General features: G+C 43.2%; 3 protein-coding genes across 4 annotated transcripts in view; 2 read left to right on the forward strand and 1 right to left on the reverse strand.

The window, feature by feature from the left end:
• The first annotated feature begins 926 nt into the window (after positions 1-926).
• Positions 927-2,248, forward strand: LOC106087245 (26S proteasome non-ATPase regulatory subunit 14). The gene is made up of 2 exons (XM_013252220.2): positions 927-1,913; positions 1,980-2,248. The coding sequence occupies exons 1-2, from the start codon at positions 1,149-1,151 to the stop codon at positions 2,139-2,141; spliced, it is 927 nt and encodes a 308-aa protein (XP_013107674.1). The 5' UTR covers positions 927-1,148; the 3' UTR covers positions 2,142-2,248.
• A 2,132-nt stretch (positions 2,249-4,380) lies between these two features.
• LOC106087248 (thioredoxin reductase-like selenoprotein T homolog CG3887) lies at positions 4,381-5,467 on the forward strand. The gene is made up of 3 exons (XM_013252222.2): positions 4,381-4,613; positions 4,718-5,006; positions 5,095-5,467. The coding sequence occupies exons 1-3, from the start codon at positions 4,438-4,440 to the stop codon at positions 5,254-5,256; spliced, it is 627 nt and encodes a 208-aa protein (XP_013107676.1). The 5' UTR covers positions 4,381-4,437; the 3' UTR covers positions 5,257-5,467.
• Positions 5,468-10,769: 5,302 nt separating this feature from the next.
• LOC106087253 (collagen alpha-5(IV) chain) overlaps positions 10,770-25,879 on the reverse strand; it is a 90,524-nt gene continuing 75,414 nt past the window's right edge. For both annotated transcript variants that reach the window (XM_013252235.2, XM_013252236.2), the window contains exons 3-10: positions 20,931-21,125; positions 20,814-20,858; positions 18,984-20,743; positions 18,066-18,916; positions 16,095-18,003; positions 15,912-16,026; positions 11,681-11,904; positions 10,770-11,609 (exon numbers count right to left, since the gene is read on the reverse strand). In XM_013252235.2, the coding sequence (XP_013107689.1) occupies positions 11,402-11,609; positions 11,681-11,904; positions 15,912-16,026; positions 16,095-18,003; positions 18,066-18,916; positions 18,984-20,743; positions 20,814-20,858; positions 20,931-21,125 (5,307 nt within the window). In that variant the 3' untranslated portion in view covers positions 10,770-11,401. The remainder of the gene's footprint in view (positions 11,610-11,680; positions 11,905-15,911; positions 16,027-16,094; positions 18,004-18,065; positions 18,917-18,983; positions 20,744-20,813; positions 20,859-20,930; positions 21,126-25,879) is intronic.

A 25,879-nucleotide genomic window follows, 5' to 3' on the forward strand; every position in this document is an offset into this window, starting at 1 on the left:
TGAAATCGTTCATCGGCAAAGGCTGCCGCTTCGGTGTACAACGCACTGCAACAACAACAACAACAACAATACATGGTCCCACAGTTGGATATTCGTATTCTATTCCCAAATACCGTTATTTTCATGTGGAGGTGGCGATCCTTATCATGCTCCTTATGTGAGCAAGCTCGCTTCGGTCCAAAATACCGATCGCCGCGAGAAGAAGGTGGCCATTGGTTATTTAAAGGCGCCAATAGCTCGCCTTGTCATATCAAGCACCAAGTATTTGTGTAAGAGCCGGTGCCGCCCGGCCTCTCACTGAGACTCTCCGCTCGATACCACTGATTGTCCGCGATTGCCGTTGCAGCTACTTCGTATGGACCATTCCACTATCAGCAACCTTTGAACGCGCCCTGTGTCTCGCAACTAAGCTTCTCGTGACAGCAATGTATACTACTTTCCCATGCCGGGACAGCATTGATCACTTTCTGATCCTATTTTTAACTCTAGATTTCTAAACTCCCACCTTAGGCATGAAAATAATCTCTTATATCTATGTATGTATGACTTACCTGCAGAACTTGATAAGAAATAGTAGCGTGAAACTTTGCCTTCCGAAATCATCGGTCAACCTCTTGCATCTAAATGTCAACGTCGATGGACAAAAAATCCCGTCTACTAATCACCGGAAGATCGTCTATGTGCCAGCCTATACCGCCGCCCTCTTCTCCGATATTATTTTCACATTTATAATTTAATCCAATATCACTTTAAAAGTTAATAAAAACTTGCAAAACAATCTTTGAAATGCCTTCAATTTTAACGCCTCATCAGCAAACTAAACAATACAAAAATCGAAAATCGATTTTAGATTTTTTTCGATAACCCCAATGCGACGCTGCTTTTGTTTAGGTGCCACCCGACGATAAACGTTAACAACGCTGTCATCTGTCGCGTTGATTACTTGCACATTTGCAAAAGCCAAGAACTGTCAAATTAATACCAAATTTCTGCTGTGTTGTGTTCCCGTATACAAAGAGGAGAATATTGAGAATATATCATCAAATAACAATTTTGTTAAAAAGTTTTACACATTTCCGTGAAAAAGGCATTGATAGCCTAGACTATACGTTTAAAAAGCAAAATTAAATTTTTTTATCACAACAAATATGGATCGTTTATTGCGTTTGGGTGGCGCTATGCCACAAGCAGCTCCACCAACTGATGCTCCCGTGGTAGATACTGCTGAACAGGTTTATATTTCCTCACTGGCCTTATTGAAAATGTTGAAGCATGGTCGTGCTGGTGTGCCCATGGAAGTCATGGGTTTGATGTTGGGCGAATTTGTGGATGATTATACTGTGCAGGTTATTGATGTATTCGCCATGCCTCAGACTGGTACCGGTGTTTCCGTGGAAGCTGTAGACCCTGTGTTCCAAGCTAAAATGTTGGATATGTTAAAACAGACAGGACGACCTGAAATGGTGGTGGGTTGGTATCACTCACATCCTGGCTTTGGTTGTTGGTTGTCCGGTGTCGATATCAATACGCAACAGTCATTCGAAGCTTTGTCGGAAAGGGCAGTTGCCGTTGTCGTAGATCCCATACAATCTGTCAAGGGTAAAGTCGTTATTGATGCCTTCCGTCTCATTAACCCCAATATGTTGGTATTGGGCCAGGAGCCCCGCCAGACAACCTCAAATTTGGGCCATTTACAAAAACCCTCCGTACAAGCATTGATTCATGGTTTGAATCGTCATTACTATTCCATAAGCATTAATTACCGCAAAAATGAGTTGGAGCAAAAAATGTTATTGAATCTGCACAAAAAGTCGTGGAAAGATGGTCTCACACTGGAGGACTACAACGAACATAGTTCAATTAATGAAAGCACAGTACAGGAAATGCTAGAATTGGCCAAGAACTACAACAAGGTATTATTAATGGCTTTTGTTTGCTGCGATAATGATATTTCATACATTTCATTTATATTATTTTAGTCCTTGGAAGATGAAGAGAAAATGACACCCGAACAATTAGCCATTAAGAATGTGGGTAAACAAGACCCGAAACGTCATTTGGAAGAAAAGGTCGACAAGGTGATGCAAAACAACATTGTCCAGTGTTTGGGTGCTATGTTGGATACGATTGTTTTCAAATGAACATTTTTGCATAGCATTTGTTTTTGTAATATTCTGAATTCTCTAGTGTTACGCATACGCAGACAGCATTAAAAACAAAAGAAAATGATCATACATTATTTAATAAATACATTTTTTTTTTCATATGTATATAGTTGATTGGTATCAGTATTTAAGTAAGAACTGACCCGTCCTTCTTCGTGCTGGTACTTCACTCGAAACCGCTGATTGTCCGCGACTGCAACATGTGCTATAAGCTCAATGTAGGCCCATTTATGAGGATGATTAGCAGGCAATGCAATTTAGAACGTTTTTTAAGGTACAAAACTAATTACGATTCAAACTTGGTAGAATTAAGAAGATTAAGTTACTAGCTTAACAACAACGAAGTTAACTATCCTATGTAGATGGTGGCGCAATTTCCCACCTCTACACAAATCTCCATTCCTGTTTTTGTTTGCATAATCTTTTGAAGCACCCACAATATTAGAAGATTTATCATTATAAGCGTTCAAATTCGATATTAAAACAATGAAAAAGATTAAAAAAACACAAAATGTTAAAAACTTTAAAAAAAACTCTGAAATTGGAAAATTCTATCAGCTGGGCTAGTGTCTACCATATATACATTTGCCTAGGATTCAAACTTGTCCAAGACTTTGCATGACATAACGGAATATTAGGCTTCGTGTTTATTGGCAAAGTTGTAGACTAGGCAAAGCTGCAAGGCAGATTTAAAAAGGTGGTCTCGCGCGAACGGCCGTTAACAGCTGGTCAGGTTTGTCGGTATTAAGATGACAGATTTTTGTCTCCATTCTCTATGTTATTATCTTCTTTCTCGCATATTCTCGATTCATGTACGCACACGTATACACACACGCACACAAATTTCTTTGTGTGTACTGGCAAAAGTATGATCAGCTTGATGACAAGATGGAAGATTGCACCATATTATTTGTGGTTGTTGTACAAACGAGACACTATTGTTTTGTTTTTGACAGCCCCGGTAGCCGGGTTGGTAGAATGCTTGGATTACCAGTGCAGGGAACGTGGGTTCGATTCCTGCCAGAAGCCTTGCACTGTGGTATTACAATGGACTCAAAAATGTCTAAGTGAGTCTGTAAAGGACTGCCACTCCTAACTAACCTAACCTAAATGTTTCGCCATACAAGGATTTCGTTGTTGTTGGGCCAATGACTTTAACTTGTATAAATTTGCCTAGGTTGTAGCAAGATATATTCATTTACAGGTAATGGCAGTTGCCCAACAACAAAATGTTGAATGCACCATCTGTCAAAATCAGTGATTAGTACAACTCTGGTTTTGTGTATGTTACTAGTTCGCTCCATTTTTCGTTGTTTGTGTGTGTTATGGTTCCTAATTTCATATAACACTAGTATTAATTGCTTTTCAGTGCTCTTTTGAAGCTATTAGCCTAAAAATACATATATTTATTTCACATGTTTTTATTTTATACTCTTTTTTATATGGAGTTTGACAGTTGTTCACGTGAAAAGCCGAGAGCACCAAACCACATGGATAAATAAAACTCTCTCCCCGCTAATTGCTTTGTACTTCAAAGTTGACAGTACTGAGACACATGACGAAATAATCACATATCAAAAAATCCTAAGCAATTTCGCCATCCTAGAATGTGTAATCATTGAATAAATATGTTGGGTTCTTCCTCTTTTAGTTTTGCCATTCAAATGATTAGCCGAATAGCTAATCCATACAAACTAAAGCTGAGTATTATGTTCAGCTTTTCAAATGGAATGCTGTCAAACTCTATATAAAAAAAAACGTCGGCGAAATGCTGGTGGAAAATAGGTGAAAAGTAGCGCTAGCGGAATTTGTTTTTATATTCTTACCAAAAGCCGTTTTTTATCTGCACTTATGGTTTTATTATTATTTTTTCGCAAATAAATAAAACAAAAAGAAAATCGAGCAATTGAAACCATTAAAACAAAAATGATGCTGACAATAATGTCAAGCGTTGCCACTAAAATTTATTTTTGCCATTTTCCTCACTATAAACGGAGTTCTACTTTTTTGACTATTTTCCTCCAGCGTTTCGCCGACGTGTTTTTTTTTTTTGATCCGCTGATCAAATAAAACACCCCTAGTATATATATGTATTAAGACGTGCAGATAAATCGTTCATTCTCCCATTCCTTCGACTAATTGAAAATGCAAACGGGCCATCATTCACAAAACTTATCGTTTTATCGATAAAAGATTTTATAAATCGATAAAAAATATTATTTTTGATAAAGCAAATAGATTCAGCATTAAAGAATTTTAAAGAGCAGAATTAATGATAAAATTGTTTAAAGAAAAGATGGGTTTATTTGGCGCTCATAATATAACATTTGTATTTTGCATATGCATAGCTTTTGTGGCGATTAGTGGCTATGCTCATGCCGAAAAAGAAATTCCTGCAACGAAATTTGGACAAAATGTTGGGGGTCCCACAATGACATTCTTTTATTGGTACGTCCCTTATAACAATATTTGCATTTTGCACAATCACCCACCCTATGTAGGGAGAGAAAGTGACCGCATTATTATTTCAATATTCTATTTTACACTTGCAGCTATAGCTGTGGCTACCGCAAAGCTTTCGAAGATTATGTGAATATTTTAGCCGAGAAATACCCGCAGATTACTGTCACAGGTGGTAATTACGATCCACCCGGCATGAATATGTACTTCTCCAAGCTAATATTTGCCGTTAAGATATTGTTGATTGTGGTGATAGTATCGTCATTTGATATATTCGGTTCCTTTGGCCAGCCCATTCCAAGCTGGTGGCGACATTTGCTGGAGAACAAATTGTACGCTTGCATGATGATATTCTTTGTGGGAAATATGCTGGAGGGTCAGGTGAGTGCCGGCAAAACTTGTTATCTATACAATTTCAATGATAACGCATTTTTTTATCTTTGCGATGTTTTGTTGTTCTGCTAAACAGTTGGTGTCATCGGGTGCCTTTGAAATATCACTTAACGATGTACCAGTGTGGTCAAAGCTGCAGACGGGTCGTATTCCTGCACCTCAGGAACTTTTCCAAATCATTGACAACCAGCTGCAGTTTGGCGACAAAATTCAAGAGAATCCAGACTTTGTTAAATAATCATCGTAAACATGGCCCACCCCATTAATGACGTTGTGAATTCCTTTTAGTTGTTTAGGACTGACAGTTTTATTAGTTGCTTCTTTATACATATTTTTGTGAAATTCTCCTATTTATTGTTTCAAAGCATTGATGGCAACAGAGCAAACCTTCTTAGGACATCTTGGCCTATATTTATAAATGATTAAACTATTTTTTTTTTCAAATTTAAGTTAATATTGCGTTTTTATCAAGTTTTTCTTTCAACAATTTGAGATTTCCTATACACATTTTTGAGTTCTTTCAACTACTTCTATCAGTCTTCATTGTTCCTTTTCCTTTATAATGTTAGTAGTAATAATGATAATATAATTCAATCAGCAAATGAATTTTGTATAATAGCTAATGATTAACATAACTCGTAAACATATTATTTCACCTTTATTTAATGTACGTATATCTAAATAAAATGTGTTAAGAAGTCTTAAGTAACTACAATTAATGTTTTCACTAAAAAAAAAACCCTGTACGATTTGAATCTAGGAAAAATGATTTTTCTAGAATTTTTTTTTAATTGGGATTTCTCTAGAAAGTTTCAAAAAATCTCAAGATTTGATCAAAAAAAAATTTTTGTCAATTTTCTATAAAAAAAAAATTGACAAAATTTTCAAAAAAAAAATTTTTTGACAAAATTTTCTATGAAAATAAAATTTTGACAAAATTTTCTATGAAAATAAAATTTTGACAAAATTTTCTATGAAAATAAAATTTTGACAAAATTTTCTATGAAAATAAAATTTTGACAAAATATTCTATGAAAATAAAATTTGGCAAAATTTTCTATGAAAATCAAATTTGGCAAAATTTTCTATGAAAATAAAATTTTCTATGAAAATAAAATTTTGACAAAATTTTCTATGAAAATAAAATTTTGACAAAATTTTCTATGAAAATAAAATTTTGACAAAATTTTCTATAAAAATGAAGATTTCACCAAATTTTCTATGAAAATAAAATTTTGACCAAATTTTCCATGAAAATAAAATTTTGAACGCATCAGTTATCGTGACGGCATGAATGTTGTCTAGACCTGCTTGATATGCCGCTTGATCTAGAGGTTCTCTATTGTAGCGCTGAGCCTCACGCTCTAGATCATGTAGATCTACCTTAAGGCTTCTATGCGGTGGATATCTATCCACAAGATGATTATTTGGATGGTCTCTACGATAACAGCCCAAAAGGTATTGCTTAGACAGCATGTAGTTATGTCTTCGCACTGGTAGGATCTTTGTCTCCTGATGGAGGTGGTCCACATGACCAGTTCGGAGGACGGCAATCTGACAGTTCTAAACATTATTCCACTGCGTGTCACAAAGTTGACGAGACCACACTTGCGCTGCATAACTTACCTCAGACCGGACAATTGCTTTGTACGTGGTCAACAAGGGTTCTTTGTCTGCACCCCAAGTGCTGCCAGCAGGTGACTTGAGGACCTTGTTTCTACTTTTGGGTGTATCGCAAACTGCTGTGGCATGTGGTGAGAATGTGTAAGAGCTGTCAAATGTGACGCCAAGTATGGGTGGGATACTTAATGGTCGGAATCATTTCTCCATCTATTTCTCCATTACAGTCAGTTTAGTATTCAAGCGTATTTATAGTGAACAGTGTGGCTGAAGATTTGGTGGCGGATATCTTCAGATTTCTTGCAGCGAAATATGAGGCAAGTTCGTTGAGGTAGTCGTTCAAACTATCGCAGATGTCAACAATGGGTGGGGGCCTGATGCCATGATCGTACAATCGTCCGCACATGAGACAATCTCTATGCCGTCTGGAGGGGGTAAAATGGAGGATAGGTAGAGGTTAAACAGTGCCAGAGATATCACGCCACCTTGGGGAACTCTCTGTTTCACTCTACGGTGCTTCGACTTCTTATTCCTAAATTCCACAAATGACTGGCGATCACACAGATAATTCGCGACCCAGCGTTTCAAGCCTGGCTGGAGGGACGCGTTGGCGATGTCCTCAAATAATTTGGCATGTCTGACCGTGTCGAATACCTTCGATAGGTCCAGTGCCACGAGGACAGTCCTATCACATGGCCTGGGCAGATTGAAGCCACGGCAAATGTGTGCGGTGATGGCATGCAAAGCTGTTGTTGTGCTGTGCAGTCTACGAAATCCATGTTGATGCTCGGCGAATGGAAATTCTCCTACGAGGCTCGGGAGGAGTAATGCCTCAAGCGTCTTTGCCACTGGTGAGAGAAGGGAGATCGGTCTGTACGACTCCCCCAAACTCGAGTCCTTTCCAGGCTTCAGTAGTGGTATCACTCTGCCCATTTTCCAGACATGGGGAACTATAAGAGTTTTCAAAGACAGGTTGAGGACAGTAGAAAGGTACTCAACTTCAGGTGAATCCAGATTCTACCACATCAATGTAGAGATTCCGTCGGGACCCAACGCCTTAAATGATTTTGCGCCACGGATGACATTTGTAACTTCGTCCACGGTAAATTGTGATGGCTGTTCATCGGTTCGCAGACCACGAATGCAGCGAATGGCTCCCCTTCTTGCCCTGTCACTCTCGGGATGCACAATAAATTTAAGGTTGAACAACCTGGCACATCTCTTCGGATCAGTCACGGTTATTTCGCCAAAAGTGACTGAGGTCTGTCATCGCGTCTACCGGGGTTCGAGAGTGACTTAACAGTAGACCACAGCTTGCCTGAACAGGTGCCTAAGTTACATTGCTCCAGGTGTTCCAGTCACAAATTCCGCTTATGTTCGTTGACTACCCTGTATATTTCCGCTCTGTTATTCAGCTCGCTGATTCTGGGGTGAGTGGGGTCCATAACACGAATCCCATCACGCTCGTCTGTGAGTACCACTGCTTGCGCCGGGAAATTTGGCCGCACTTGGGGTATTCGACCGGCTGGTATAAAGCGTGCGAGTGATGTCTCGGAATTTCCTCTCGGCCACTAGCACATCCGTGGGGGGTGCCAGTTCACTGAAGCGGCGATTGGTATACTCTCTGAAGCCAGTCCAAACGGACTTCTTATGATTGATAAACGTCCGGCACTCAGAGGTTATGGTGAGAATTATGGAGAGCTGGTCTGACCCCAAATTGTAATGGCTGTTCATCGGTTTGGAGACCTGTCACTCTCGGGATGCACAATAAATTTAAGGTTGAACAAAATGGTGCATCTCTTGGGATCAGTCACGGTTATTTCGCCAAAAGTGACTGAGGTCGTGTCTTCCCGTCTACCGGGGTTCGAGAGTGGACCGAGAGTAGACCACAGCTTGCCTGAACAGGTACCTTAGTTACATTGCTCCAAGTGTTCCAGCAACAATTCGTTGACTACCCTGTTCATTTCCAGATTCAACTCTCTGATTCTGGGGTGAGTGGGGTCCATAACACGAATCCCATCATGCTCGTCTGCGTGTACCACTGCTTGCGCCGGGAAATTGGGCCGTACTTGGGGTATTCGAGCGGCTGGTATAAAGCGAGCTGTTGCTGCGTTAATGATGTCTCGGAATTTCCTCTCGGCCACTAGCACATCCGAGGGGGGTGCCAGTTCACTGAAGCGGCGATTGGCACACTCTCCGAAGCCAGTCCAAACCGCCTTCTTATGATTGATAAACGTCCGGCGCTCAGAGGTTAGGAAGTCAGGTGGTCGGTCGATTGTGAGAATTATGGGGAGATGGCCTGACTCCAAATTGTGATGGCTGTTCATCAGCTTGGAGACCTGTCACTCTCGGGATGCACAATAAATTTAAGGTTGAACAACCTGGTGCATCTCTTGGGATCAGTCACGGTTATTTCGCCAAAAGTGACTGAGGTCGTGTCTTCCCGTCTACCGGGGTTCGAGAGTGGACCGAGAGTAGACCACAGCTTGCCTGAACAGGTACCTTAGTTACCTGTGTTCCAGCAACAATTCGTTGACTACCCTGTTCATTTCCAGATTCAGCTCTCCGATTCTGGGGTGAGTGGGGTCCATAACACGAATCCCATCATGCTCGTCTGCGTGTACCACTGCTTGCGCCGGGAAATTGGGCCGCACTTGGGGTATTCGAACGACTGATATAAAGCGAGCGGCTGCTGTGTTAATGATGTCTTGGAATTTCCTCTCGGCCACTAGCACATCAGAGGGGGGTGGCAGTTCACTGAAGCGGTGATTGTTATACTCTCCGAAGCCAGTCCAAACGGACAATCTTATGATTGATAAACGTCCGGCGTTCAGAGGTTATGAAGTCGGGTGGCCGGTCGATGGTGAGACTTATGGGGAGATGGTCTGACCCCAAAGAGATGACGGCTTGCCAGGATACGTCACTCAGGAGATCAGGGGATGCAATGGAGATGTCCGGCGAGCTGCTGCGCCTCCTCATAATCCCAGTGGGGGGCATCCTCATTCACCGTGCAAAACGTGGAGCTTTCAATATGCTCTGCCAAAGCTATGCCACGCTGGTCGTTACCAAGGGGAGAATGCCATGACGTGTGATGCGCATTAAAGTCCCCTAGGACCAGACGATTATGGCCAGATAGCAATCCACTTATGTCGGGGTATGTATACATTGTATAGCTCTATCTTGGCAGTACCGGATCTGACTGCTATCCCCATGCACTCCATGTAGGGGTCACTGTTCGCAGGCGAGATAGGTCTATATTGCACGGAATGGCGTATCACGAGGGCCAATCCCCCACCTCCATTACATGAGCGATCCTTACGTAGCACATTGCAACCGTGACAACTGTGCAAGCTGCAGGTGTTGGTCAGCTTTGTCTCCTGGATCGCTGCGACCAATATGCTCTTCCGACTCTCATGAAGTCCACAATCTCATCGATCTTGCCACGAAGTCCGTTGCAGTTTAACTGCAAAAACGATACACATCCCGGCACTGGCCTGGCAATATTTGGGCTTGGTGGTTGCCGTTGCGTATATTGCCGTTCAGGAGAGGTCGGGTGGGGGGTCACATAGTCTGACGACGACGATGCTTGTGAGCCACTGCTGGCTATGTTCGCACAGCACCTTGCGACATAACCAGTATGACTTTACTGCCGTAGTGAAGTGAGGCCAGAGCAAGATCGGAAATGTACCCACTCCATGCACCGGTTACACCTCACCGACACCGATCGATAATGGAGGCGGTTCTGGCAAACCGAACAGAACCAGGGACCGGGGTTCTTTTCAATCCCGGCACTGAAGGCACTTTGGGATGTGCCTCTCTCATGACGAAAAATAGACGAACACGTACACTGAGGCTGCAGTCCTTGCCAATGTGGGTTCCATCGGGCCAATCCGGTGTGTACAAACGGCTGTCATGGGATTGAGTGGTTTAGGTGTATGTCCATAGTGACATGGGTCGGTTTAGTATCTGCATCCTCTTTTCAACCTAACCTAACAAATCAAAAAAAAGAGCAAAATTTTTTTCATATATTTTTTATTATTATTTTTCTTGTTGGAATTGCAAAAAATACACAGTATAAAATATGTCAAATATTTTATTACTTAAGCTAAGAGTTTTTTTTTTCAATTATTTACTTTTGCGCAAAAATTCAAATGTGGTATTTAAGTGTATTAATTTTCTTTTTATATATATATGTACATACAACACAAGAAATTCGGCGGAGGACAACTTTTGTTGGTGGGAAGGGAAGGGGGGTGGAAGGCAGTGTAAATATTTAAATTAAACCCACAGAGGTTTTTTGCTGGGTCTCGCAAAAACTCAACCCAAATTCGATTGCTTTTGACTGCAGTTTGATTTTTAAACTTTAATTGATTTCGTTTAGTTTTGCTTAGTTTTATTTTTTTTATTAAATGTATGGCTTTATTAAGCTTGGAGCTTTCATTTGTTTTTTTTTTTTATAATAGAATTTAAATTATAAATTTATGGCAATACAAAGAAAATTGTAATGTAATGGCACTTTTGGAGAAGAAGAAGAATGGCAGATTTCCAATGGAATTTTTTTTTTGTTCGTTTTAGGCAAAAACTGTAAATTCGGCATAGAGGGCTTAAAAACTCTCGAGGACTCTTTACCTTGGCTGTTTATGTTTTGATTCTTTAGTATTTTAGGGGTGAGGGGTTAATTTAAGGCTACTTAAAAGTTACAGAAATGTACGAACAAAGGTTTTGAGAGAAAATAGAATTTGATTTGAAGCCTAGCTTAGAATCTAGGGAGCTGTGGTATCGGCTCTTGGATAGCGGTTGCGATTGACGCGCCCATAGCCAGAGGGTCGTCTGTTGGTTGATGGTGTTCGTCTTGGTGGCGCTGGAGCAGCTATCACGGGCTCATAGCCACGTCTAAATTCATGGGCCGATGAATCAAACGTTGGCGTGCGTGAGATGAAAGAATCATTGCGACGACGACAAACAGAACATCTGAAAGACAAGAGAAACATTTGTTGGCATAAGTCCTTGGGTGCCAGTCCATTGATATGATGACAGCTTACCTGCTAATCTTGCTGGTCTGATCCTTCTTGAGGGTTTGTGCCACCGGCATCTGCCACATTTCATGTTCTTCGATTACAGCCAACCAGAATGAAGTGACCGGATCGTATAAGTTGCATTTACCTTGACCATGACATTCAATAATTGGTTGGGCACGGAATTCTTCCAAGCAGGAACCGGGCGAAACCAGATTTTGACCCAAACCACCAGTGTTGTCGGTAGTTGTCTGTGGAAAAGAGAGACAAATTTAAACAATTAAGAGCGTGCTAAGTTTGGCCGGCCGAACTGTCGAGTTCTATTGGGTTGCCCAAAAAGTAATTGCGGATTTTTTAAAAGAAAGTAAATGAATTTTTAATAAAACTTAGAATGAACTTTATTCAAATATACTTTTTTTACACTTTTTTTCTAAAGCAAGCTAAAAGTAACAGCTGATAACTGACAGAAGAAAGAATGCAATTACAGAGTCACAAGCTGTGAACAAATTTGTCAACGCCGACTATATGAAAAATCCGCAATTACTTTTTGGGCAACCCAATATGTGCGGTATCTCTTTTTAGGTAAACAAAGAATAATGAATAAGGACTGTTATGCTTTTGGAGCTTTATCAAATTATAGTCCGATTCGGACCATCAATGAATTAAATGCTGAATATTGTAGAAGACATTGTGTAATATTTCAGTTCATTCGGGGCTCAAGAAGCAACATCGGGAGATAGGTATATATGGGAGCTGTATCAAGCTATTGATCGATTCAGACCATATTAGACACGTATATTGAAGGTCATGAGAGAAGCCGTTGTACAAAATTTTAGCCAAATCGGGTGGCAATTGCGCCCTCTGGAGGCTCAAGAAGTCAAGACCCCAGATCGGTTTATATGGCAGCTATATCAGGTTATGCACCGATTTGCGCCATTCTTAATAGAGTTGTTGGAAGTCATAACAAAACATGTCATGCAATTTTTCAGCCAAATCGGATGGGAATTGCTCCCTGTAGAGGCTCAAGAAGTCAAGGCCCCAGATCGGTTTATATGGCAGCTATATCAGGTTATGGACCGATTTGAATTATTCTTAGCATAGTTGTTGAAAGTCATAACAAAACATCTCATGCAATATTTCAGCCAAATCGGATGGGAATTGCTCCATGTAGAGGCTCAAGAAGTCAAGACCCCAGATCGGTTTATATGGCAGCTATATCAGGTTATAGACCGATTTGAATTATTCTCAGCACAGTTGTTGAAAGTCATAACGAAACACCTCTTGCAAAATTTCAGTCAAATCGGATAATAATTGCGTCCACTAGTAGGTCAAGACCCCAGATCGGTTTAGCTATATCAGGTTATTTACAAATTATTTACACAATTGCTGGAAGTCATAATAAAACCCTGCATCCCCATCCTACGGTGGAGGGTATAAAAAGATGGCAATATAACAAGCTAGTAAATGGAATGGAAAACGATTTGTTGAGGTGCTTTAAATAGTAAGGAGGGATAAACGATTCCAGGTTCGACATATGAACCTGCGCAAGTTGTGTTAACATTGCGATATGTACATGTAGAGGTGGCGCTCCTCATCAAACTCTTACAGGCGAGCAAGTTCGTTCCGGTTCATACGACCGATCGCTGCGGGAACATTATGGTCATTGATTATTGAAAGCGCCAATAACCCGCCTTTTCATATCGCGCATTATAGGCACTCAGTATTTGTGCAGGAGACGGTGCCGCCCGGCCTCTCACCGAGACTCTCCGCTCGGTACCACTGATTGTCCGCGACTGCCATTGCAGCTACTCCGTATGCAGCATTCCACTATCCGCAACCTGTGAATGCTCCCGTTAGCTCGCAGCTAAGATTCTCGTGACACCAATGAACACCACAATAGATCGGACCTCAATGTTGCAGCCTGTGTGGTGCTCATAGCTATACCGTGCCGTGCAGTGTCAGTGTGATATGCCTTACGGCTTGGCATGCAATGTTCATTCTTGTAACACTGGCGCCCGAGCAGGGACCTACAGATTAAAGAAGAGCCAAAAATTCAGCAACCGTTTGTAACCGTGTGGAAGTACTTCACTACATTATTGAGGTATCGAGATGTATCTGGATGAGGTGCGCATTGTGGCTGACCAAGTGTGAAAGTGGGAAGTATCGTTCAACATTGAGCAAGACACATGGGAGTTCGTGGAAAACCAGAATGAAAGCGCAATCATGGATAAAATCCTGGTTGCTAAACTTAGTGATGTTATTCTCCCGAAGTTCGTTTACAGTGGCGCCCGAGCAGGGGCCAAGTTTTAAAAACAGCCATAGCCAACAGATGGTAACCGTGTGCAAGTTCTTAATTGTAATATTAAGGTATCAAGTGATATCGCTGAGGTGCGCATGGTGGCTGACCAAGTGTGAAAGTAGATAGTTCAATATCGAACAAGATATATGGGGGTTCGTGGAAAGCCAGAATGAAAGCGCAATCACGCACAAAATCCCGGCTGATAAACCTAGTGATGTTATTCTCATGTTGTAAATAAGTGGAAGAGATAGATGATTGCAAATTCGATGCCTGAACCTGCGGAAGTTCGCTTGTATTGCCATATGCAGCGTCGGTAACAGTGGCGCCCGAGCAGAGACAAAGATTTTTAAAGAGCTAGTAGTTGAGTAGCAATCAAGTGCGCATGATAGCTGACCAAGTGCGAAAGAGAGAAAGAGAACAAGACCCATAGGAGTTCGTGGAAAGCTTGTATGAACGAAAAATCATGTACAGAATACCAGTTGTTACACTCAGTGATTCTATGCTTATGTGGTACATAGGCGGAACAGATAGATGATTCCAAGTTCTCCACGTGACGCTGCGAAATTCGCCTTACATTACAATATGCAGCATCGTTAGCAGTGGCACCCGAGCTGGGACAGTGATTTGAAAATGTAAATGTTCAAGCAAACCCAGCTCAGGTGGGCATTCAGCTCAGGAGGGCACAGACCTTCGCAAAGACATGACGGGATTAGTGGACACCATGCTTAACGCGGACAAGCATGGTGACTGCCACTGTCGATGCCGACACAAAGTGGTGCTTGTAAGCACTATTTTTTTCGAAGACCTTGGTGATAGAGTAAAACAAAAACTGGTGAAAATCAACATTGGTCTAGCCGGTGGTACATAGACATCGCTTCATTTTAGTCATGGACTTCTTTGTTATGCCCCCAGTGAGCTGTGCCTCAGCAACCAGAGGTAAACTTGTCGTTCCCATAGTCACGGGACTTGATCGACCAAGGACAGATCGCAAAGGATTCATAGACCACAACGAGAATTTTTTCGACATCAACCGCCTCTGAGATTAGAAGATGAATGTTATGAGCTACCTAACCCAGCAGCACCTGAATAAGTGAACTTAACCGAGAGCACAGCAAATGACAAATTAAAGTTGACCAGCGAGACACACCACCAGCGGAAGCTTTGGACGAATTTGCATTGAGTACCACCTTTACATAATCGTAGAGCTCGAGCGACCGAATGACTTCATAGCCACATGAACATCAACCAGAAAAAGAAAGACTGATCAGCTTCCAGAGACAACATCGAGATTGATTTAAGGCCAACCGCCTTAATCAACGTAGTAGCAGTAACTTGATTCAGTCTCGCCTTTCGAATATATGTCATGAGAACAAATAAGAGCGGCCAGAGAATATATGCCTGCAAATCTGCGAGTTCCAAAGTCCATGGGTTAATACAATGATGAGCAATTCGATCCCAGGTATTTGCACGTGTCACCTCATTGCTTAGGAGCGGAGCATTATATAAAACTCCTTCTTAAGCGCAACTACATGCTGCGTTTAGCTCTTCCCCTGATTTGGGTGCAAACCATAGACCCCACATTATTCCCAAAGGGGTGTCACGCCCAAATCGGAACGTAAGCTAGGAGGTCATACAAATTCTAGACACTCGCACGAGGTACGCAACATAGCTTCAACAGGGACTCAACAAACAGGGTCACTTGTTAGCTACTACCTATCCTTCAGTCAATCATCTCGCGATCAACGTTTCACCCAGGCCTAGCAGGATTCATATGCGTCCTTATTTCTTATTTTAAGAATGTGATTTGATGTCTTCATGTTAGTTGCACCACCTATCATCCTTTACAAAAGTGGTCCCCTTTCTGTGGTGCTTTTAAAATACGTAGTTCATCTCTTTCCAAACAGACATTTCACCCAACTAAAATGTTCCTTAAAAACCCCAAGAAGATTTAGAACTTACCATGTAATAACTGTAACCGGTCCACATTTCCTCCCATCCACTGGGACAATTTGGAATCTCCATACTTTGACTGTGCAGAGCAATGACTCTTGTGGAGGTTTCGCAAACGGCGCAACTATGGGAGTAAAAAAAGTTATATATGTATATATGGTATGCCTAAGTTTGCTCGCTCAAACTACTTACCGTGAAATGTATTTCTGAATTACATTAGCTTGTATTGGAATCATGGCGAAATTCATAGGTTCATCAGTTGCCAGCCACATGCTGTCGTCATTAGTTTGGCCATAATTGCAGACACTACCATCGCACGTCATGTAGGGCATAGTGCTGAAACGTCTCATACAGGAACCGGCACGGCCCAAATCTTGGGCAACTGCACGGGCATTGCCAATGCTGCCGGCCAGTGAATAACCTTCCCACATCAAATTGGTGTTGGGCGGACAGTGGGGTGCTACGAACGATTGCGAGTGACGTGCGAAAATGTAGCCACGACTCTTGGGGCGTGGTGGTGGTGGTGCTGGTTCGCCTGTGGGACCTTTTGGACCCATAATGCCAGTGTAACCGGTCAAACCGGGAGGACCCATCATGCCCATCTCACCTTTAGGTCCATCCTGGCCTGTAAGACCAATGAGGCCACGTTCGCCTTGGTAACCTCTCTGGCCGATTGCGCCGCGGAAGCCCATTTCACCATCTGGACCAATGTCACCCATTTGACCCTTTAATCCATCAAAGCCAGGTTCGCCGCGTTCTCCTTTACGTGCCATGTGGAAGGGGAATGTTGTGCCAGGCTCACCAACAATGCCTTTAAGGCCATCTAAACCGTTGCGTCCATCATAACCGACATCACCCGTAGGACCGCGAGGACCACGTTGACCAACTGGACCTGTTCGGCCGGGCCTGCCATGCATGCCCATTTCACCTTTACGACCATCGAAGCCAGGAGCACCTTGGGGACCAACATCGCCATGATCACCTCTTAAGCCGGGAATGGCATAACCCGGTTCACCGCGCATACCAGGTGGACCGAAATCTCCACGTTCACCCTTCAGTCCAGCCATACCGTGCAATCCATTGCGACCATTTGGACCAGGATAACCAATGTCGCCAGACATACCCTTGGGTCCCATTACGCTCATGCCCATTTCACCTTTCATGCCATTTATGCCATATGCTCCCATATCTCCAGGGGCACCCTTTTGGCCCATGCGGCCTGGGCGACCAGGTAATCCATCATAGCCCATATCACCTTCATCGCCAGGTTCAGCATAATGAGGTGTCAAGCCGGGAGGACCAGTATAACCTTTGTCACCACGTTCCCCATTGACGCCAGGATATCCGTCTGTGCCGGGAAGGCCAGCCAAACCAAAGTCACCACGTTCGCCTTTACGTCCTGGGAAACCAACAGACCCATCAGGGCCCATTTCACCCACTGGGCCTTGTTCTCCTCTTATGCCAGGTTCTCCCTTGTCACCTCTCTGAGCATAACCGGTTAATATCATACCAGGTCGGCCGGGGAAACCATCGTCACCACGTTCACCTGGAGGTCCGAAAGCACCAGGTTCTCCATTGTCACCGCGGTCGCCAACAACTCCAACATAGCCGGCATAGCCCATTTCACCCATTTCGCCTCGTTCACCCATTAGACCCATGGGGCCCATTGGTCCTACAGCTCCTGCAAATCCTACTTTTCCATTGATTCCAGGATAACCAGGCATGCCTTGATTGCCACGATCACCAAATTCTCCCATTCGACCCATCAGACCATAGTCGCCACGGATACCCTTCAGACCGGGTAAACCATTCATGCCGTTGATTCCGGGTACACCAGTTTCTCCTTTCCTGCCGGGCAAACCATCTTCACCATAAGCTTCGTCGCCGGGTAAACCTTGCATACCCTTTTCACCAGGGATGCCATCATAACCGCGTGGTCCCATGTAGCCCGCTTCACCAGTTTCGCCCTTTATGCCGCTGCGAGAGGCCAGACCTTTAGGACCCATTCGTCCAGGGAAGCCCTGGTCACCTTGAATTCCTTTGCGTCCATGCATACCATCATTGCCTCGACGACCAAACGGACCCACATCACCCATTTGACCTGAAATAAAAATGTGCCTGTTTCACATGAGCTTAAAATGCATCTAATCGTTGATATTTTACCTTTAGGTCCCATAGCTCCGATTGAGCCTCTTGGTCCCATATCACCGTGTCGTCCATCCTCTCCCAATTCGCCACGATCACCTTGCTCTCCGGGTATGCCAACAAATCCTTGTGGTCCAATCGAACCTGGGGCACCTGGATATCCGCGGTCGCCGTGCTCACCTCGATTGCCAGTTCGGCCGATGTCGCCCTTGGCACCAAAGACACCTCGAACGCCGGGTACGCCAGTTTCACCTTTTTGTCCCTTGCGGCCGTGGGGAGCAATGCGTCCATTTCGACCGGGTTCTCCAGCCAAACCTGGAAATCCTGCTTGCATATCGCCTCGCATACCCTTATTGCCAGCCAAACCTTGAAGACCATCGGGACCAGCATCGCCCTTTCCGCCTCGGATACCTTTAACACCGGGTCTGCCGGTTGGACCGGGATTGCCTCTGGGACCTTCATCGCCTCCCATGCCTGGAACGCCTGGAGGACCGTCCGGACCCATTTCACCAGCCAAGATATAAGGACCAGGCTCACCACGCATACCCTTGGCACCCGTCACGCCATCAACACCAGGAGCTCCATTCGTACCTGGATTTCCAGCTGCACCATGAAGGCCAACTTCGCCTGTCACACCGGGGTAGCCCTTGGCGCCAATAACTCCAGCGATGACCCTTCCAGACAAACCCATTTCACCACGACCACCATCAATGCCATCAGAGCCGCGTTCACCTTTTGGACCTTGAAGACCTTGTTCGCCTGGATAGCCAGGATCGCCACGTTCGCCCTTGTTGTCGAATACTTGTCCAGGATTTGGTGCACCTTTTTCACCTTTAACACCCTTCGCGCCGGGCTCACCACGTTGTCCCCTAAAAAGCACAGCAAAAAAAGTGATAAAGTCTTTAACCACAAAACACTCTGAATAAAACTATTTACTTGCGACCATCGTAGCCTTTCTGGCCAACCAGGTATACTTTCGGTGTATTGTCATCTCGACCATTCGTGCCGTCTCTACCAATCCGTCCGGGAGCGCCATCTCTACCAGGTCTTCCGGGATCACCATAATCTCCACGCATACCAGTCTCACCTCTCAAGCCATGCATGCCGGAACGGCCATCGTAGCCACGATCGCCTGATTCTCCTTGAGCACCACGTTCGCCGTGATCACCTTGATCGCCAGTTTCAGCTTGACGTGAGCTGCCGGTTTTTAATATTGTACCAGGTCGACCTGGCTGACCAACAGGACCAGTCTCACCTGGAATACCATCTGGACCGGCTTGACCCTTGAAACCTACAAATCCTGGTTTGCCTTGGGGACCTTTAGGGCCTCTCTCACCAGGTAGACCGTGTAATCCTCTTGCGCCATGAATGCCAGGGAAACCAGCATCGCCATGAATACCTTTACTTCCCCTAGGTCCAGCTGGACAAATGCCGCAGTCATCACCGCGAATACCTTTATCACCAGGCATGCCACGATAGCCCGGAAAACCATCGCTACCAGGTTGTCCTCGAAGACCAGGCAAACCATCAGCACCAGGAGGGCCTACAACATTAACACCAAGACCGGCGGCACCCTTTTCACCAGGCAGGCCAATATCACCTCGATCACCCCGATAACCGGGAACGCCAGGTAATCCAGGTTGTCCAGCATAACCCTTGGGACCTTGTACACTCCTGCCATCGGCACCACGTTGCCCAACGCGACCTATGGGCCCGGCATTGCCGGGTGGACCCATAGGACCGGGTTGTCCCATTAAGCCATAGTCACCATCATCACCTCTAATACTGGCACCACGACGACCAGGCAAGCCGTCATAACCGGGATCACCAGGAGGTCCAGTATTGCCACGAGGACCTCTGCGACCCTCCGGGCCGGGAACACCAGGCAAACCGGGAGGTCCGGGAGGACCCAGATCACCCTGGGGTCCAATCGGGCCAGGCAATGATTCGTCAAGAAGTGGATCGTATGAACCAGGTTCCCCAGCATAACCTTGCACACCAGGAATGCCATCGTAGCCATCCTCACCGCGTTCGCCAGGAAGGCCGTCTTCACCATCTTGTCCATTGTAGCCAGGAGCACCTTTCATTCCTTTATCACCTGGGAAACCGGGATCACCGGTTTTGCCTGGCTTGCCACGTTCGCCAGATTCACCTGTATCACCACGAGCACCAGGCAAACCTGCACGGCCCGTATCACCCGTTTCACCTTGTTCGCCATGAAAACCTTTTTCGCCTTTGAATCCAGCATCACCCCTATAACCCTTCGAAACTTCTTGAGGTTTCCATTCGCCTTCCTCGGCATCACCCGGTTCGCCCTTGCTGCCCTGCTCTCCTTGTAATGTCAGAGTAAAATTGGCACCTTCGGCCATTTCACCCTTGTAACCTTTGGGACCCATTTCACCCTTGGCACCATCCGCACCTGGGAAGCCGGTATCACCTTTATAACCTTTCATGCCAGGATAGCCATGTTGTCCATCATGGCCGTCCGGGCCGCGATCACCACGGCTACCCTTGGTGCCTTTGGAATTTATGCCACCCTCACCAGCGTCACCGGTTGGACCTGGTGGGCCAGGTTTGCCGATTTCACCGCGAGTACCATGACGACCAGGTACACCAGGAGCACCCTGTTGGCCTGTCTGACCATCGCAACCGTCAATGCCACGCGGGCCTTGGGGACCATCCTCGCCAGGAGGACCCTAAAAAAATTGCAAAAAAGAGCAGATGGATGATATTTAACTTAAGGCCAGTTGGCAATCTTAAACTTACACGCAAGCCAGGTGTTCCAGGAAGGCCAGATTCTCCAGCATCACCCTAGGAGAAATAGGAAAGCCCAGCCCTAGTCAATGAAAATGTTAACATTGAATAGTCAAAAGTACCACTTACCCGATGACCCTTTTCACCCTGTTCACCATACTCACCGGGATCACCCCATTCGCCAGGGCGTCCCGCTGGGCCCACAGGACCAAAATCACCTGGAGGTCCTTCATAGCCTTGAAATCCAGGCAAGCCAATAGCACCAGGACGGCCCTTCAAGCCTTTGCAATCACATACCACACCATTACAGGGTTCGTCGCGTTCCTGCAAAACAAATCAAACAAAAAGGGAAAAAGGAAATCAAACATCACTCACGAAGCCAGACATCGAATAGGTTTGTATATGGGCATTTCAATTAAAATCAATAAAAACACATTTCAAATGTTTTCCTTTTTTTTATAAAGCAAAGCAGCGAGCCAACGCCATGGCTGGAATAAGTACTAAAAGCAGGCACTAATGGCATTGTTACTTTTTGAAAGAGATCCTCTGTTTTTTTTTTTTTTTTTTTTTTAAGAATGGTTGATGCATCCACATGTGTGTTATTGTGAGAAAACAAAAATGTTATTGTGTCTGGGTACGGTGTCCATGGTCCAAGCATGTGTCTGGAGCGAGTTGGCGACATTGTCACTACACAAAATGAAACGGACTATTTAACACTTTGAAGTCAGAGAAGGCCTGCATAAGATAAATGTTTATGTTACTCTGGCCTTAAACAGGCATAAAATGAATAAACCAGGCCTTAATGCAGCGCACCTTTCAAGCCATATACACCCTACACCATGGTACTCCAAAAATAGCTGATAGCTGAAATCATGTCATGGTATACTTTCGGACCAGTTACAACTGCAAAAGGAACACTGAAGTGTAGAAAGGAAATTATCTTGCAGCGGCTCCATCAGGAGAAACCCCGAGTGGCCATACAAAGACATTCTCAGGCGGTTCTCAAGGTACTGAGATAATGGAGAACTTTGGCATATAGGTGGCAATATCTGCTGCACTGGCCCGAAAACTAGGAGACGCTTGTAAACCTCTGGCAAAAAATCATTGCAGGTTTTAGTGGGCCTTAGAATGGGTTGCTGCCTTACTAACCTCCAAGTGACATAGGGCTGAGGTTGATTGCTGCAGACTATATGAGGACGAGGAGGAATGTGGGAGAACATACTGTGTCAACACTTCCCAGTTGGATATTCTTTCACTTCCACTCTTTTGTATCGGAAGAAATAAGTGGAAGAATATGCGACTGGGAAGTGTTGGGTGACCACAGCTTCTCTGATCATCGTTTTATTAGTTTTAGACTTGGACAAAATACTGAAGTAGTGGTCCCTCGGCTTAACAGAGGAAGCGCGGATTGGGATAAATTTCGGCACAAATTCTGCACCACCATCCCTTCTAGACTAGAAACGGAAGTGGAAACTAAGGAGGATATAGACAAAATGGTCAAGCGGATTACGAAGGCCCTGAATGACTCGCTTGTGTCAGCATGACCTAGTGCCAAGCCAAGGGCCAAACAGGGACCGCCTTGGTGGACACCAGAGCCGGTTGATCTAAGGAAAGACTGCAGAAAACTCTTAAGCGAGCACCACACGATTGGGCTGAGCTAAAAAATATTGGGTTGCCCAAAAAGTAATTGCGGATTTTTCATATAGTCGGCGTTGACAAATTTTTTCACAGCTTGTGACTCTGTAATTGCATTCTTTCTTCTGTCAGTTATCAGCTGTTACTTTTAGCTTGCTTTAGAAAAAAAGTGTAAAAAAGTTTATTTGATAAAAGTTCATTCTAAGTTTTATTAAAAATGCATTTACTTTCTTTTAAAAAATCCGCAATTACTTTTTGGGCAACCCAATATAAGGGCGAGCTTAGATCGGCTTAGAACAAATTCTGCAGTTCCGTGGAGTATACATCTGAGGCCTTTAGACTAAGGAAGATTCTGCCCTCGAGACCTATTACGTTGGGGTAGTATATTCAGAAGTCAGAGAAAGTATGGACAATGTCTAGTGGGGTAACACTAGAACTACTCGTTGAAACACATTTCCCGGGAAATTCGCCAACGGACAACGTGGCTTCAGGAGAAGTTGTCGCTGATATGCATTCATCGGAGGCCATTAGGCAAATTGTGTCTGAGCCGAAAATCTTTTGGGCGATAAAAAGTTGCGACTCCTTTAAGTCGCCAGGCCCTGATGATGTATCACCGGTTGAGCTACAAGCTGTGTCTGAGAGACTGGGTCTCTGGCTTAGGGAGATATACTCTGCTTGTATTAGAATGTCATATTTACCTGTGGGATGGAGGGACACGAAGGTCATTTTCATTCCGAAAGCCCTAGGAAAACCCTATTAGTCTGTCATCCTTTATGCTGAAAACTCTTGAGAGGTTGATACATAGGATACCTGGAGATTGCCTGTCGCATATTGTAAAGGCAAATCGACCGAAACAGCCCTTCACGACCTAGTCGGCTACGTAGAGGGTTCTCTTGTTGTCAAGGAATATACAATGGTAGCATTTCTTGACATTGAAGGTGCTTTCAATAATGCAAAACCGACGCACAGTGGGCCAAATGGCAAAAAAATTGGAAATAAGTCTACAACTTTTTATCTGTTGATTTTAGCCATACAAAATGTTCTAGACATTTGTAGAGGAGGACATAGGCTTTCAGAAAAGTGCTGTTGTTGGTCCATATCTTTAATACAGGGTGAGCTACAGGGTGTCAAAGTTGACCACTTTTGACTTCTCCAAGCTTCTGGGGGCCATAACTTTTGATCTACTCAACCGATTTACATGATTTAGGACTCTAGAGAAAGAGCTTGACAAGATCTAAAAAACTTATGCATAAAGTACCATGCCATCGTGTACTGTTAAGGAGTTATGAATTGTTTAATTTTAAAATATGAAAATTTGGCCTTGGTTTTTTTCAGTGTTTTTTAAATAACTCCGTCAATTTTAAAGCTATAAACTTCATACTTCACACAAATTATGCCAGCATATGTGTGCATAAAATACAAAAGGAATCACGTGAATATCTTTGGCGGTTTAAAAATGGCATCGTTTTCAATATGAAAAATATTTTTTTTGTCAAAAAATTGCAAAATTTTTCAAAAAAGATACTCCCATTTCCTTTAAGTTTTCGCAAACTTTGGCCGTCAAAGCATTATCATTTCTTTCCATTTTCACAAAGTCGAGGTATTAAGAAAAGTTTTAAGTGCTAATTTGGCTAATTTCGATATCAAACAACACCGTTATCTTAAGACCAAAATGGCCAATTTTTTTACTAAACTTCAAAAGTTTCTCACTGGAAAAAAAGTTCCACGGGGATTTTTTCGCTTTTTTTGAACTTAAATGAAAGCTTAAAATGTTCCCAACATTTTAAGGTATGTCTCGCCATATCCTAGCCATAAATGAGATCGTAGCGATCAAAATACTGAAAAAAGTCAATTTTCAAGTAGTGCTATATTCATTGCTAAAAAACAAGTATTACGTCACATTTTATTGCAAAGATGTTAAATAAACTTTTATTTGGTAACACTTCTTCTACAAAACACAAAAAGAATCATGGAAATATCTCTATTCTATTCCATTTTATGGAACCGGCAATAAAAAAGTCAATTTTTCAAAAAAGTCGAATTTCCCAAATTTTGTTTTTGTTGTCCTAATTGCACATGACACACTATAGCCATATTTACGCAACATACCTTATCGTAAAGGAAATTTTCATACCTTTCCAACAATGTATAAAACATTTCTCAACTCGGATTCTATCTACTCTAAAATTCATTTACACTTCATTAAACTCTATATAAAAATGTCTATTTGTGAAATGGAACCTTATATGGGGCCTACACTAAAACATTGATAGATTTGCCCAGGGTTTACAATACAAATGTGTTAGAATAAAAAAAGGTCTCCTGCCAAAGTTTAAAAAAATTGGAATAAAAATATGTGTTTTAGAGCGAAAACACTTCGCATCGGCGTGCGTTTGTATAGTACCTACATCTATTTTTAATGTAAGCTGATGATTTTTGAATAAAAAAACCAAAAAATGTTGGACGAATTGTCGATGTTTTACCATTAGCATCTCCGAAAAGGGTAAAGAGAATGGTAGAAAGTATTCCAACTCCAAAATCGACTACAGAATTCACGGAGGAAGATGCACTGGCCCTGATTTTGAACCTAGGCCTCTCAAGAAACAAATACTCAACAATGAGGAAGGCTCTTCGTGAAAAAGGATGGGGTTGTTTACCCTCAAAACATAAATTGTACAACACCAGGACGAAAATGGTGCCATCAAATATATACGTGGACGAATTAAAAGCAAGAGTGAAACTTGCTGATCTTGTTGAAAATACAGCTGTTAGAATTATTTCTAATTTTACTGAAGAACAGTTGAACACATGTAATAATTCCGAAGTGGTTTTGATCAGCAAATGGGGTTGTGATGGATCATCTGGATTTTCCGAATATAAGCAACAAACAGAAATAGATACCAACTTCGCATCAATTTTCATGGCATCATTAGTACCATTGAGAATGAGATTGTACAAGGACCAATCTTCATCATCGAAAGAAAATGCATTTCAAGATATATGGATAAATAGAACACCTGGGTCAAAATATTTATGTCGCCCAATTCGGTTTGAGTATACAAAGGAAGACCGGAACACAACACGATCTTTGGTGAACGAAATAAAGGAAGAAATTGCTGCATTACCCATGATTGTTATAAACCAATTGGGAAGAAATATAAAAGTTTCGTTTCAACTACAACTCACTATGATCGATGGAAAGGTGGCAAACGCATTAACTGGCGTTATGTCCAATTGGAGATGCAATATTTGTGGCAAGAAGAATGGGCAATTCGAGGACAAGTCTGATGAAAATTTAGTAAACGAAAATGCGCTCAATTTCGGTATTTCGCCCCTGCACTGTAGAATTCGATTCATGGAGTATTGTTTGCATTTATCGTATGACCTTAAATATCGGACTAGCCCTGGAAACCGCGATGTCTCTGCTAGAAACAACCAAGATC

Source organism: Stomoxys calcitrans, chromosome 3 (assembly GCF_963082655.1).
Source record: "Stomoxys calcitrans chromosome 3, idStoCalc2.1, whole genome shotgun sequence".
Taxonomy (NCBI): domain Eukaryota; kingdom Metazoa; phylum Arthropoda; class Insecta; order Diptera; family Muscidae; genus Stomoxys; species Stomoxys calcitrans.